The 13,415-nt window shown below is 42.5% G+C and overlaps 1 protein-coding gene across 6 annotated transcripts in view; it reads right to left on the bottom strand.

Moving 5' to 3' along the window:
- atp2b3b (ATPase plasma membrane Ca2+ transporting 3b) overlaps window positions 1–13,415 on the bottom strand; it is a 134,051-nt gene that overhangs the window by 89,868 nt on the left and 30,768 nt on the right. For all 6 annotated transcript variants that reach the window (XM_088627047.1, XM_088627049.1, XM_088627050.1 and 3 more), the window contains exon 2: window positions 1,072–1,785. In XM_088627047.1, the coding sequence (XP_088483173.1) occupies window positions 1,072–1,303 (232 nt within the window). In that variant the 5' untranslated portion in view covers window positions 1,304–1,785. The remainder of the gene's footprint in view (window positions 1–1,071; window positions 1,786–13,415) is intronic.

The raw sequence follows: 13,415 nt of genomic DNA, 5'->3' as shown, positions 1-13,415 counted from the left end.
GAGACAGCGCATCTCCATCGTTCACTGGACTGCTGCGCTTCAGAAATTCAAGCATGAGACAGGACGTTGGGCTGAGGAGTCACAAAAGAGGCACAGTCTCTTGAGTAGTGGTGAAAAGCATTACAAAAAATGAAATGTATTTTTTTATTTCATTCAGTACATTGTAATACCATACGTCAGTGCTCCAACTGAGCATTTATGGGAGTATAGTGAAAGTAAGATCAGTTCTGTTTCAAACATTTCGGGTTTTTTGGGGTTTATCAAGATTATTCCTTTGTCAGCTCCTTTCTCCTCCTCCTGTGTTTTGTGAAGGTTAATGCTGAAGTTTTGTCTCACTCTACATAATTGGCTGTCCCTGTGTATGTGTATTTAGATCCTCCTTGTTAACTACAGTATATATGATGGAGAGATAACACAGGTGCACAGTGTAATGAGAACAAACAAAGCATCACTTAGAAATCAATCACTGGTAGCTCCCCCTCACGCATAATGTATGGCCTGACACAAACTGACATGCAGAAGGCTACACCTTTACAGAAATGTTGTGGGGAAAAATGGAGGGAAGCTCTTTTTGATCTGGCATTTTGATCCACGCAATGCATTTTGCAAAATGACCCTTGAATACAGCAGATTGCAATTACAGCAGCATGATTATTCTCACCAGAGGGTAGGATCTTCTTAGCTCTTTGTCCGGTACCTATGTCTCCTATCTATAATGTAATTAGGAGGGATGCACATGTATTAGGGATATATGAGAACATTACTCATCATCCTTATTCTGATTCCTGCGAGGGACTCAGAATGACACAGGCAAACCTTTGCATTGATTAGGTAGCAGCCAATGGAAGCAATAAACGTTACTGGGTACTGATCAATTGAAAAAGCTTTTTTTTTTCTAAATGGACATGTCTTTCCTTTTGACATCACAATTAGAACCATACACAGGCACACTCGGTGCCTGAGCTCGTGCTCCCTGAAAACGTGTTTTACCTCCTCCGAGGAACCCCAATCCAAGTGACTGAATCAGCCTTTTGCAGCCTTAAGTACCGACTGATGTCAGGAGGGGCTTACCTTCATTGGGGGAGGTCTTCAACCGGCGACAGAGCCCGCCAACGTCGCCGTAACTGTCCTGGATCTTCTGCAAAGCCTCCCCGCCCCGCAGTTCCATTAAGGTCCTCAGCTCCTCCAGGGTTGCGCCAAACCCCCCCGTGTGGTTGGCATCGCTGCCCCCTCCTGCCCCGGCGCTGCTGCCCCGCTGGTTTTTGGGGTAAAACTCCACTGCGCTGTTGGCTAGATCCCCCATGGCAGCTGTGCCCCCTGTTCTTCCGAGCGGCAGATCTCAACGAGTCACTGGTCCAGACCCCCTGCCTCTGACCACTGCAAGATGGCGGCGGTGTTGCTGTTTCGCTCGTGTTTCTCGCCCGGTCCCACGTCTCTCACTGATCCATGGGACGAGAGGTGCCTTCGGGTAGGGTGTGTGTGTGTGAGAGTTTTAGTTGTTGTTGTTGTTGTTTTTAAAAGAAAAAAAAAAACTTCAGCGGTTTGGGATTGTCTTCTTCTCAAGGGTGGGGAGTCTCTCGTGTTCTCCCCCAGGGGTCAACAGGTGAGTCGGTCGCTGTCCGCCAGCTGGCCGTTGCGGTCCCAATCCATCAGGGGGCGGGCGTCAGGAGAGGGTGCGCGGTGGCAGTCTGTGGTGGGAGGGAGGGAGGGGGTCAGGGAGGGGGGCGCTGGGGGGTCAATTGTCAGGGACTAGCACATCTGGTGTCTCCGCTGCTCCGAGGAAACCTGAGAGAGAACGCAGACAACAGCAACAACAGTTCAGTGCCTGGAGAGCCCAGAGCACCGGTCGCCACGGATACACGCGTTCACGGGTTTGGGCTCTTGGTCAGTAAGTGGGCACAGACTGGAATGGGGTACTGTAGTACTTGAACACACTACATATGTCAATTACCACACTATAATCAGAAATATGCCATGTAATCAGAAGGGTAAATTGTTATTTATAGTGTCATGCCTTTAACTATCCATGAAACAAATCGTGTGAAGCAAAAATATAAACATTCATTCATCAACAACTTTCATTTTGTACACTGCTACTGAATAAAGGAAAATAATGAATGGACCAACATTCTTTATGCCAGTGTGTTGACTGTATTTCTGTGTCCCAGTACCTAACCCCCCTCTTTTCCATTAATCCTTATGGGGGAAAATTGCTATGTCATTTTTTGATTCGCTATATGGTTCAATTTTTTAGAATGCATCTCCAAAGTATACCAGGACATGGCTGTACCTGTTTTTCTTCCATACATATTATGCCAGAATTTATATAGCTGCGTTTAGTTGGCCAAAGTTACATGATCAACAACACAACAGAAACCCCACGGGATTTGAACCTGCAACCTTCCTCACCGCTGTCATACTAAGAACACTTCAGTTTTTATTCTGCTGTTGCTGTGCCTCCCTTTTAAAAGGATTTCAGGGGAGGTAGATTCTTCACCACACCATGACGGAAAGGTATTAATTGCAGCCAAGTTCAATTGCTTTACATAAGTAGCTTGGATGAGCCTTTTCAGCAATGGTAATGCATAACAAAATGTGAGAATAATATAATTCAAGTGATAACAATGTAATTGCATCTGTTTTAATTACAGCCATTTATTCAGTTCCCTAACCTTTACCAGAACACCCATATTTTATTGGTTTAACACAAGGGTACTGCAGCACAATTTTTAATTTTTTTAAACTTGCAGCTCTCAAAGAGACGAAAAAATGTTGTTCAATCTGCCTAACAGACGAAGATGCCTTCATCTCCTTTCAGTGTTCATAGATTTTTGTACATTTGACACATAATGTAAATCACCAAATGAAGACTGTTAGCAAGCAGTTTAGCAAGAAGTAAACCCACCAGATCAAGGTCCTAATCAAATTGTTCCTTTGATGTTTTTTAATACAGGACCTATAGACCTATGAACTATCTTCCTCACAGCTCATGCTGACAAACAATGCTACAAGAAAACCAATATGATGAATGCCATGTGCAGGTACTGTATTCACACCCTTTCTATGCTGTCCCATTTTATTTAGCTGTTTATGAGTGACATATACAGTACACATTATTAAATAGTACTGGGTAAATGCCAGAAAAAACTATAAAGAAAAAAAATACAAATTAAATGCATAAAGCATTTAAACCCATTTGCCATGGCAAAAGTAAACTAATTGAGGTGCGTAAGTCTACTAATATCTTTAGACAAGTCACATAATTAGTTGAGTGATGCAGTAGTCCATCACAGGACACACACACACACCCACACCAGGGCCAATTTTTCCAGAAGCCAATTACATACAGTACCAGCATGTCTTTGGACTGTGGGAGGAACTGAAGTACCTAGAGCAAACCCACAGGAACACACATACGATCTCCACCCAGACAGCACCCCAGGTCCAGAAATGAACCCAGGGCATCAGCACTGCTAACCACTGCAGCACCATGCTGCCTGCCACATCTAGATACGAATATACATTGGAGTCATACAGCTGAGAATGGTAATGTTGTAAGCTGCTGTGTGGTGGGTGGTGTGTTTTAGCCCCTGTAGTTTCTGGAGTGTGTAAAATTGCTTCAATCCACCACTGAGCTTGGTGTGACAGGGAAAGCCGAGCCCTGATAGGCCATCACTTTACATAAGCATCCCCAGACAGGAAGATAGCCTCTTGTATACTATCTACTATTGAAGAGAAAGCATTTTTGTATTAGCCAGCCATGAAAGGGTTAATGCAAGTGATTCTTACTTAGATGGACTAGACTCATGTCTTTAGTGACAGGGAATTTACATACAGTAGGGTCTGTGGGGTCTCCTTGTGTGCATGTCAACAGAAGGTTTTTCCTTTTAACTTGAATTAAAAGGAAATTATTGCCGCGACCTGCCATAGTTAATAATTGGCCAAGGTCCTTTAAAGTCACTGCTGTGAAAGGCACGTTTGTGTTCACGGTGCAGTGGCTTGAAATCTTCTCCAGGCCTGGATCAAAGTGGCGTTCTTCCCCTTAATAAGGTAATTAGACCAATTAAAAGAGCGAGGGCTTGGGTGGAAAGGAAAGCCAGGCGGCCTTCCAGGAAGCCAACCGAGCTCCCCTGCAAAAACAGTCTGCAGCTCGGATTGCAGCAGAACTGCATCTCCAGCACTGCGGGTATTCTGCAGCCCACAGAGTGACACCGGCCGACAGTCACAGACGCCTTCACAAGAATTGCAGCTAGCTACACTCTTAAAATGCAGTCATGTGCTACAGTTCGCATATGGGTTATTCCTCTTTTCCTGATTTAATATTGTTTTTTTGCTGGGCAACCTCTGGGCAAATTGCTTTAAAATAAAAACAGACTTGATTTTTGCAAGACTTGCCAAATTTCTCATTGTCCTTGTTTTAATCAAAAAGGTTCAGAGATTTTTGTATATCAATAAATTCATTCTTAGGTGTATTTTCAAAGAGGCAGTCTTATGTTGGTCTCACAGATTATTAAATGTTTAGATATTTACCACTCACTCTAAGGTAAGGTAGCAGCGCTCAATATGCAGCAGGATGGGTTTTTTTATTGTTTAAATGCAACAAGTGTGCTGGACATGTTCCCATTTTTGTCTTTGGGAGTGCTATTCCACACATTTAACAAACTGCAGCTGCCATCTCACCGAGGGTGTTCAAACCCTGTTTAACAGACAGATGTATTTGCCTACTTGCAAATGCTTCTAAATTTGACTTTCAGTGCAATATGTTGCCATAGCATCACGGCATGTGAAAGCACAGGCTGAAACAGACATAAAAGCGTTTTTAAAACTCATTCCTTGTACAGCCACTACACCTTAGAAAACAGGAGGTTATTAAAAAGCTGTTAACATCACATGATTGCATTTTTTCTTGTGTTTTAGTCTGTCACCTGCATTTTGTAAAATTAAGGAAGAACGAGGCTGTCTGATGGGCAAGCAAATAAATTAATAAAGGTATACTTCCTGAATACAGAAAATGGCATATACCCTGCATATACTTTATAGTTTAATGTAGTATAGGGAAAAGAGAAGCCAGTGTTCGCTGACAGAGGCTCAGAAAGAGACAAATGGGTTTGAGAAAAGACAAGAGAGACATACAATAAAGAGAAAGAGAAGACTACAGAACAGGGAACGAGAGAAGGCTTGAGCACAGAGGAACAGATTGAGAGAGAGCGTGCAGAACCAGACAGGCACAGATTGAGAGAGAGGGACGGAGGCAGCGGGGGAGGGGGGGGGGAGAACTGGAGGAGGTCGCAAAAGCAGCCGAGCCGAGGGAGAGCCAGAGAGAGAGAGAAGAGTGCATGAGGCAAAGACGCAGGCCAGGGGGACAGGAGCAGACGGCAAGGGAGAAAAGAGGGAGGCAGACGCGGACAGAAAGGACGAGGGAGCCGGAGCAAGGAGGATGGCAGAGGGAAGCTAGGGCCCGAGAGCCGAGGAGAGGGACAGAGAGAGAGAGAGAGAGAGAGTCGGAGAAATAGAGCGAGCAGTGGTGTCTGTAGCCTCATTAATATTTCACAGGCAGAATCACTGCAGATCACTAGAAGTGAGCCACGCTGAACTGCAACACAGAGGCTAGAGCAATCTCTCACCACCACCCCCCTTCTTCAAAAAAATCAGCTTACAACATGCGCGCAGACACACACATACAGTACTATAAAGGCAGGCAATCAGCTTTTACACTCGGCTTGCTGTAATAAAAGCCCATTCCAGACCCCTAAGAAAAATGTCCAAAAAAACAACTTGGGGGACAGCAGGCGAAAGAGCACACCAGTAAAACAGACTAACTCAGCTTGGCAGCCAAAAGTAACATCCAGAGTGTATCAGAGAGCCTGGTCAGATATACAGTATGTTCCATACATATGCAGTGCAGTATGTACATGTAGAAGTGGTTCTGAGAGAGGCGTTTTCACATTTCATCATTGAAGACTTCGCCTTAGCTGAAATAACAAAGGGCATTAAAGCAAATGGGGAAATTAATACATTGGTAGTGCGCTTTTGTCCTTCGATGGGGGATACACCAGCCATGGGGAAGACCTGGTTGCCTTAGGACTTTTGACACTTTCCGTGAAGAGGTCGGTCCTGGAATGACCGGATGTGGCTTGTGTGCAGCGATCAGGGTCCTGCACACACATCTGTGGAACATGGAGGGTTCAAATCCCAGTGGACACTGCTGTTGTAACCTTGAGTAAGGTGCTGCACCAGGACTGTTCCAGTAAAATACCCAGCTGTATAAAGGGTGCACATGTAAATTGCTTTTGCCAAACGTGTTAGCCAAATCAAGCGTTTCTGTCTTCCTGAGTTGCTGTTTCTTGCCAATCTGGAGGATTGAGTTCATGAGTGGATACCGTAGGTAACGGTATTTGTGTTTCAAGAGGACACAGCGGCCCTGAATTGGAAGACATGCTACCTGGTTGCAAATTACATCCGGGGTTTAAGATTGTGCTCTCCCTCTCGTCCCCACCCACATCTTCCCTTCTGAAGAGGAATCTTCTGTGTCCCCAGTTGGAGACCAGCTGTCTCAGTGCCAGCTCAGATAAAGTGAACCAGCTGCCCTCGTCCCTTCAAGCTGTGAGACTGCTGCACAGGATCCCTATTTCCACAAAATGTGTAAAGACTTCAAAAAAAAATGCTGGTACCTCACAGGAGGGAAAGCCGGAATGCAAGGTATTAGAATCGTCTTTGATGTTGCTCCCTAAGGAAAGCGCAGCACTGGATTATACAGTAAATTGTATTGAAGTGAAGGCTGAGATCAGTGTGGGTCTGTATAAGGGTGGGACTTCATATCACAGTGGTTTTACACTTGGAAAATACTACTAGCAGGGCTTGCTGTTCATAATTGCAAGCAATTAATTGTCAGGACATTTTCTAATCTACACATGTCAATTCATTGCTGACAATTAGGGTTGGCTATTTCATGGCAATTCAAGATTTTCTAACTGGAAAAAGAAGAAGGCTGGCAGATATTTCCCCTTGGCCTTCGGTGATTTAATTAAAAGCAGAGACGAGGACTTTTTGATAATGGTTACACCACACACACAGCAAACATCGATAGTCTCTCTGGCTCCATTGTAAATAATGCAAGCCATTTTTCTCAATACACGCTTACAGTTACGCTTGGCAGTTTTATTACTATTGCTAGTAGTATATAGTAGTAATTGCTGCCTTATTTTAAAAAAGAAGATGAACATACTCTTCTAGGTGAAGAAAGGCAGGCCTCTCCATTCACCTAGCCTACTCCATTAGGACTCAGAGGCAAGAATCCCCTCACAGTTCATTAGGGGAGGCAAATCTCTTAAAGCTTATTGTATCATAGACCCCACTTCCACTTCCTGAGGTTAAGCAAACCGAGAGTAGTCTAACAATCCTACAGAGACCTATATGTTAGTGTCCATGGAGGGAATCATTCTCTTTTAATGTCCGAATGTCTCTGCTTCAAGGAGAGCATCATCCAACTGGACTTTTGCTGTGGAAGCTTCTCCTCTGTGACCTGTAAAAATTGAACACCTTCAGTGAAACAGAAAAGGACTGGGCTGTGACTTATTTCTGGTGCCCTGGAAACAAGGGAGAAAGGTACAGTACTGTACGTGGATCTAGCTCATTGAAAGATGTTTCTAGGCACTGGGAGTGGTATAGTGGTATAGACAAGCATCCATGTGACAAAGCAGTGTTTCATATCCAGTTGTCATTTAAACCTCAATTCTTTCTTGTTAAATGGTTTCCTCTTCCAGAACTCATGTTCTTTGCTTTGTGCTGGAAGCTCGACCTCAGTCACCAATTAACGCAGGAAAGTAATGAGGAAGAAAACCAGAAATATCAAGGCAAATGTGCAGTATACGATACCCAGGACTTGACTCGAACTACACTTTTTTTCTGCCCTAAACAGCAGGAGATACAAAGACAGCTGCAAAGGATTTAATTCAGCTTAGTAGATGATGGCCAAGGACTTGACTGAAGCCTTCGAGTAACTGAAAGGTCACCTCTCACAGTCATTTGAAACAAATTATCCAGCAGCACAAGGGGATATATAAGGAAAGGTAATAGCTGTATAATAGGTCATAGATGCAGAGCTGACAGAAGGGAAAAAAATGTACCTACTAAAACTCAGTGCTGTCACACCCAACCTCAAAGAATCCCTCAGGCACAGTGCATATTCCTGCCTTGGATAATATACTGTAATAGGGACACAGCACCAAGAACAAAAAGAATGAAGATCAAGCACACTGGTCCTCATATGGTCATACAGAGCCATGAAGAAAGCTGATATTTATTCAACATGTGAGGGAACACTATGAGAAAATCATACTGTTGGGGAGGTTGCTCGTTAGATTCATATAAGGCTCTGTAAAAGAAAAATACATTGAGTGCTACAGTATATGTGGAAGAGCTCTTAAGATCCCAAGGGTGTGTTTTTTGCTGTAAGCCTTTTTTATGTTCTTATTGATGTTGTTATAATACGAGCCACTCCGCCCCAGTGTTGGAGACACTGACACGTTTACAGGATAACCCCTGCACGCCTGCTGAAGGATTTAATTGAAACAAATCTGCATACAGTGGCACGGCGGGCAAAACTAGTCAGACAAACTGCGCACAAGGAGATGAAAAGAGTTCCTGTACATCTTTAGGGCAAGTTCAGATCTGATGTGCTAATCCACTTTGATGCCCATGCAAAGAAACAGATTACACTGTGCCAGCCAGTAAGAGTGATTGAGCCACTCATTGGCTTATCAATGCTGTGAGAATTCTATTAATTAATCCACTTTTGTTCTGCTGAATGCATCTCTCAGAAGAACAGAGGGAGAGACAATAGCACCCGCACGCTGGAAGAAATTCTCTTGATAAGCTCACATAGTTCGCCATACATCATAAAAAATATAACGAAACCCCCCTGTGCTGTCAGGGGAGAAAACAGCTGTCAACACAGATGTTCTGCTAACCTGCAGTGAAGTTAAGAGGCAGATCTGCTAAACTCCCAACACTTCCGGAATTTTAATCCATTAATTAATTTTGACTCCAAACTGACGCCTTTCTTGTGCTCTCTCAGTGCCCTCCCATCAGTTGTATAATAGAACAATAGGGGCCAAAGTCAAAGCAAAGTGAACTTTGCATATGTATTATACATACACACTTGCACAACACACTGGAGCCCATGCTGAGAAGACTAGATGGTCCAGTGGTTACAAATGAAAGATTTGTTAGAGTGAAGCCTGTGCATTGCTGGTGTGTGCCTTGCCTGTCCACTGATTCTCTGATGTTACTGATCTTGAGATGTAAAACTAAAGCTGTGTTATACAGAAAGTGACTGTACGGGAGAAGTAGTTCAGTGAAAGCAAATAATTTATTTGTTGGAGGGGGGGGGGGTATTCCTTTATCTTTACTTGCAAACCATTTTTCTGTATCCATCAGCAGAGGAATGTAAGATCTGCCTGTTTGGTAATTGGTCACTGGCTGATCCAAGGATCTCATCCATCTACTGCTTGAAATAAGCCATCGGCAAGGTGTTGACTTCAACAACACGGCTGGGCAGCTTGTTCCCACACTCCCACAACTCTTCATGCCTCCTGTTCTTGGTTTCAAAGGCACTTCCTTGTCATTTCCGCTAGTGTTCCCTGGTTCGCTCGGAATAAATCCACAGGGTTGCCATTAATCAATGCCTTTGAGGGTTTTGAACACTTGTGACAGGTCCCCTTGCAGTCTTCTTTGTTCAGGACTAAAAAGGGAGCGCAGATAAGAACAGAAGAATGCATGGAGTGGGGAGACAAGGCCTGTGCATGCTTTCTTCTAGCACAATCATGGTCAAGCCTCTTGCTGCTTCATATAATGCAAGCTCCACTGTGCTTTATAGGCGAGTCAAAACCTACTGGATGAGCGATGCATCTCTCGACCTTGATGCAACCGTAAGGTAACAAGTCTCTCAGCCAGCACCACTACTCGGAGAATACCGGGAACAGTTGGCTCATGAGAGATACAGTTCCAGACTTGAAGCTGCAATATCTGGAGCGGGTATCTCCACCCTTGGTCCTGGAGTGCCCCATACAGTACAGTGAGTCATCTTGGTTACCTTTCTTTAACAATTGGGAGCACCTTTAAGTTAATGGTGTATTAAGTAAGTCATCTGTTCAATTAAGTGAATCAGGGCCCGCATGGATGAAGGGTTCTCAGAGCGTGGTCCAGGATGATGATTTCAAAATTACTAAATTTAACAAGTCACCCGCAAAACTGAACATAATGTAATTGTTCCCACTCTTTAGAAACAACTGATGTTAACCAAAAAAAATTTAAATCAAGACAACACTGGAGACCCCTTATCTAGGGACTATACATCTCAACCTGTGAGCTGAGAGGTTGAGGGATTTCACTCAAAGAACCCCTAATTTAAGACTGAATAAAGGCTGTGACTGATAAAAACATGGACAACCTGCTTTAAACAAAATAACATTCTAAGCAAACATTACATTATGAAGACTCTAGTGCAGTTCACTGCGAAACACTGACATTTTCAAAAATGGCAAAAATACAAAACAAAAATAAAATCGACAATTTCAATATAGTTCGATTCATTTTCTTAAATAAAAATGGAGCATATGTTTCTTGCAAACAGAGAAAACACAAAGGAATTATGAGTCATGACAAACAAAATCCTGCACAGCTTTCTTCAGATTTCCACTGTACACTCTTAAGAAATGGCACAAAAGAAGTATTCTGCAAGATACAGATGCATTGCACACATCAAGAAACACCAAAAACAAAAAACATTTCTTGATGTTGCTGAAGTGTATTTAAAAAAGAACAAAATGTATTTGTGACATTATTAAAACTTATTTTTCACAAATGCTATATCCCATCAAATTCTGATACTACACAGAAGGACCGTATGCAATATCACTCAGCAGTAAGTCAATTAAATTAATTAATTAGCCATGGCAAAAAATGTGTACTGGACAGCTGCAGTCCCTACTTTATTTTATTTCTTGGGCATTTTGCATGACTCTCTTTTGGGTTGGCTTCAATAGCAATTTCTTTGTGTTTAACAGTGCTCCTGTAAAAAGATTCCACAGGGGCTCAAGCACACAGAGGGGACATTGGCTCAAAAATGGGCCTTCCTCGTCTTCAAGTAATTCACAGAGCCCAGAAAAAAATAATTTACCCTCACGTGCAAATTGCAAACCTTGTGCTAAACAGCACATTTTATTTTAAAATAAATGCCACATAATACAGGGTCTTATAGTTTTGCAATTGGAAAAAGGTTAAAACCTTTCAGTATCATTCTAAGTGCTACTACATTTGATCTTAACCAAAAGGCTGAGAAGCTTCAATCAAGTGATGCTCTGGCCATCCAATATGAGTAAGTCTTTAGTGAGGAGTCCTAACTTACAGTATGTACCCAACAAAGTAATATCATTTGGGTCAGTGCTAGGGTTAAGGTATAAGTGATATACTGTACATTGGTACAGCTACAGTATACATATATACAGTATAGTTCAAAAAAGCAACTGAAATATTCATTAGAATTGTTTCTCATTGATTGACTTTTAAGACCGTAAACAATTACTTTGGAGAAGTGTTAGGGTCCGGTTTAGAAGAATCTGTCATGAGCCGTTTGGATAGACTGATGGAAAATACAGAGCATTTCGATTGCGATTAAAATGATCCTTAAAGAGTGGCTGTGCAAGATTATTCCATTTGACGTACACCGATCATGAATAAATTTGTTAATTAATGTGCTGGTCTCCATAATCGGCACCGCAGGTAATCGCTGATTTCCCAAGCGTTGCCATGACAATTTGAAGAGTCTTGACGGTTGTTTTTGCACAATTGTATGATTCAACAGTGTCTTTGCAGGAAAAAGTGAAAAAGACTATTTGATTCTTACACTAAATGGGAGACTCAGTCAGTATTATTCATTTGTGGTTGTTAACACTAAACGTCTGATCATAACCAGTCGTTAACAGAATGTTTTCATAAGTCGTTAAATCAATCAAATCAGACAATGTGAGATATTCTTGCATGCGTCCTGTGATTTTCTGGTGGAACTCATTCTAAATATGCATCAATATCACGTTACCACCAATTAATTTGGAAGTAATGGACTTAATAAATTCTTTCTTGAAACTGTTACGGGCTCTTACTGTTTATGGAGAACTATAATTCTTGGTGGATGAAGTTTTAAACAAGGTTCAGGAGAAGGTCAGACCCTAATCTCGCCCACTTCCGCCTACTCATGTATAAATACTGTATCAAATTCCAACTTGAATCGCTTGAGCATTTCACTTTATCAGCCTCGCTTCGACCCCATCTTCACTCTCGCTCTGGCTCATCCTTTCTTGAAGGCGGGGGGTTCTGACAGCTTTCTCTTTATGGCCAGGTTATTGTTCTCCACAGCCAGGTGAACTACGCCAATTCAAATCACATATCTACTAAAACTGAACGTAATTTGTCTTTTGCCCAGACTGTGACCCACCTCTGACCCACCCGCCACCAAACTATCGCTAAAGGCAAATTATTAAATCGGCTCAAACTTGGAATTACAGTACTTGTTTTTCTCTGACACCTGTGGCTCTTACTTGCCGGATATCTGGATATCAGGAACTGGATTTGTTATTTAATGTTAGTCGTTGGAATTGAGGATTTCATTTAATCCAGGGCTTTGTTTCACTGTCGAAGAGGGATTATTTTGCCAAAGAATCAAATGTCCTTAAATACTGAGTCAAGCTAATGCCAACCCCTTTAAAAGAAGAGCAAAAGAGTGCTTAGATAATAGCAGTGTCATGATTGTAGGTTGTCTCCATAATTTAGATTCTGTTCGTTCGCAGAAAAAAGGAACGGCAGCAATATTAAAATAATAGACAACAAAGCATAAGTTAAGTTATTATAGTGTAGTGTTACTCTGCACACTAAAAGAAGAACCACTTAAAGTCCTTAAAAAGTAATATTACATTAATATATTTGACCTTGAGCTTTGTTACAGATTAACCCCTTCTGAAACCGAATTAAAAATAAACAAGAAATTGAAAAATTATTCTACAGGTGAACTTGTGAAATATTATATAAAGAAAAATAATTTCCCCATTATCTTTATGGCAAGGACAAATAGATTGAAGCCAGTGAGTCTCTGAGCTCTGTCTGAGCCCATTAGTCAAAAGCTGATCCTCTTTAAGTGAGCTTCTCTAGGAGAAACAGTAATTACGCTAATTAGCTAATGAAACGGAGCTACCCCTGATTAGTGCGCCTGTTTACGAGATCCGGTGGCTAAGCTGTGGTACCCCACTGCTCCCACCCCCCCCCTCCATCTCTAACCCCCCTCCTCCCTCTTCCCCCCAGCCTATCTGTAACAATTTGCCACTGAGCAAGGGGAGAGCACGGTTGTCCCTCTTGGCTGTTCT

The sequence above is a fragment of the Lepisosteus platostomus genome, chromosome 3, assembly GCF_059453375.1.
Source record: "Lepisosteus platostomus isolate fLepPlt1 chromosome 3, fLepPlt1.hap1, whole genome shotgun sequence".
NCBI lineage: Eukaryota > Metazoa > Chordata > Actinopteri > Semionotiformes > Lepisosteidae > Lepisosteus > Lepisosteus platostomus.
This window is presented reverse-complemented; position numbering and strand designations above follow the sequence as displayed.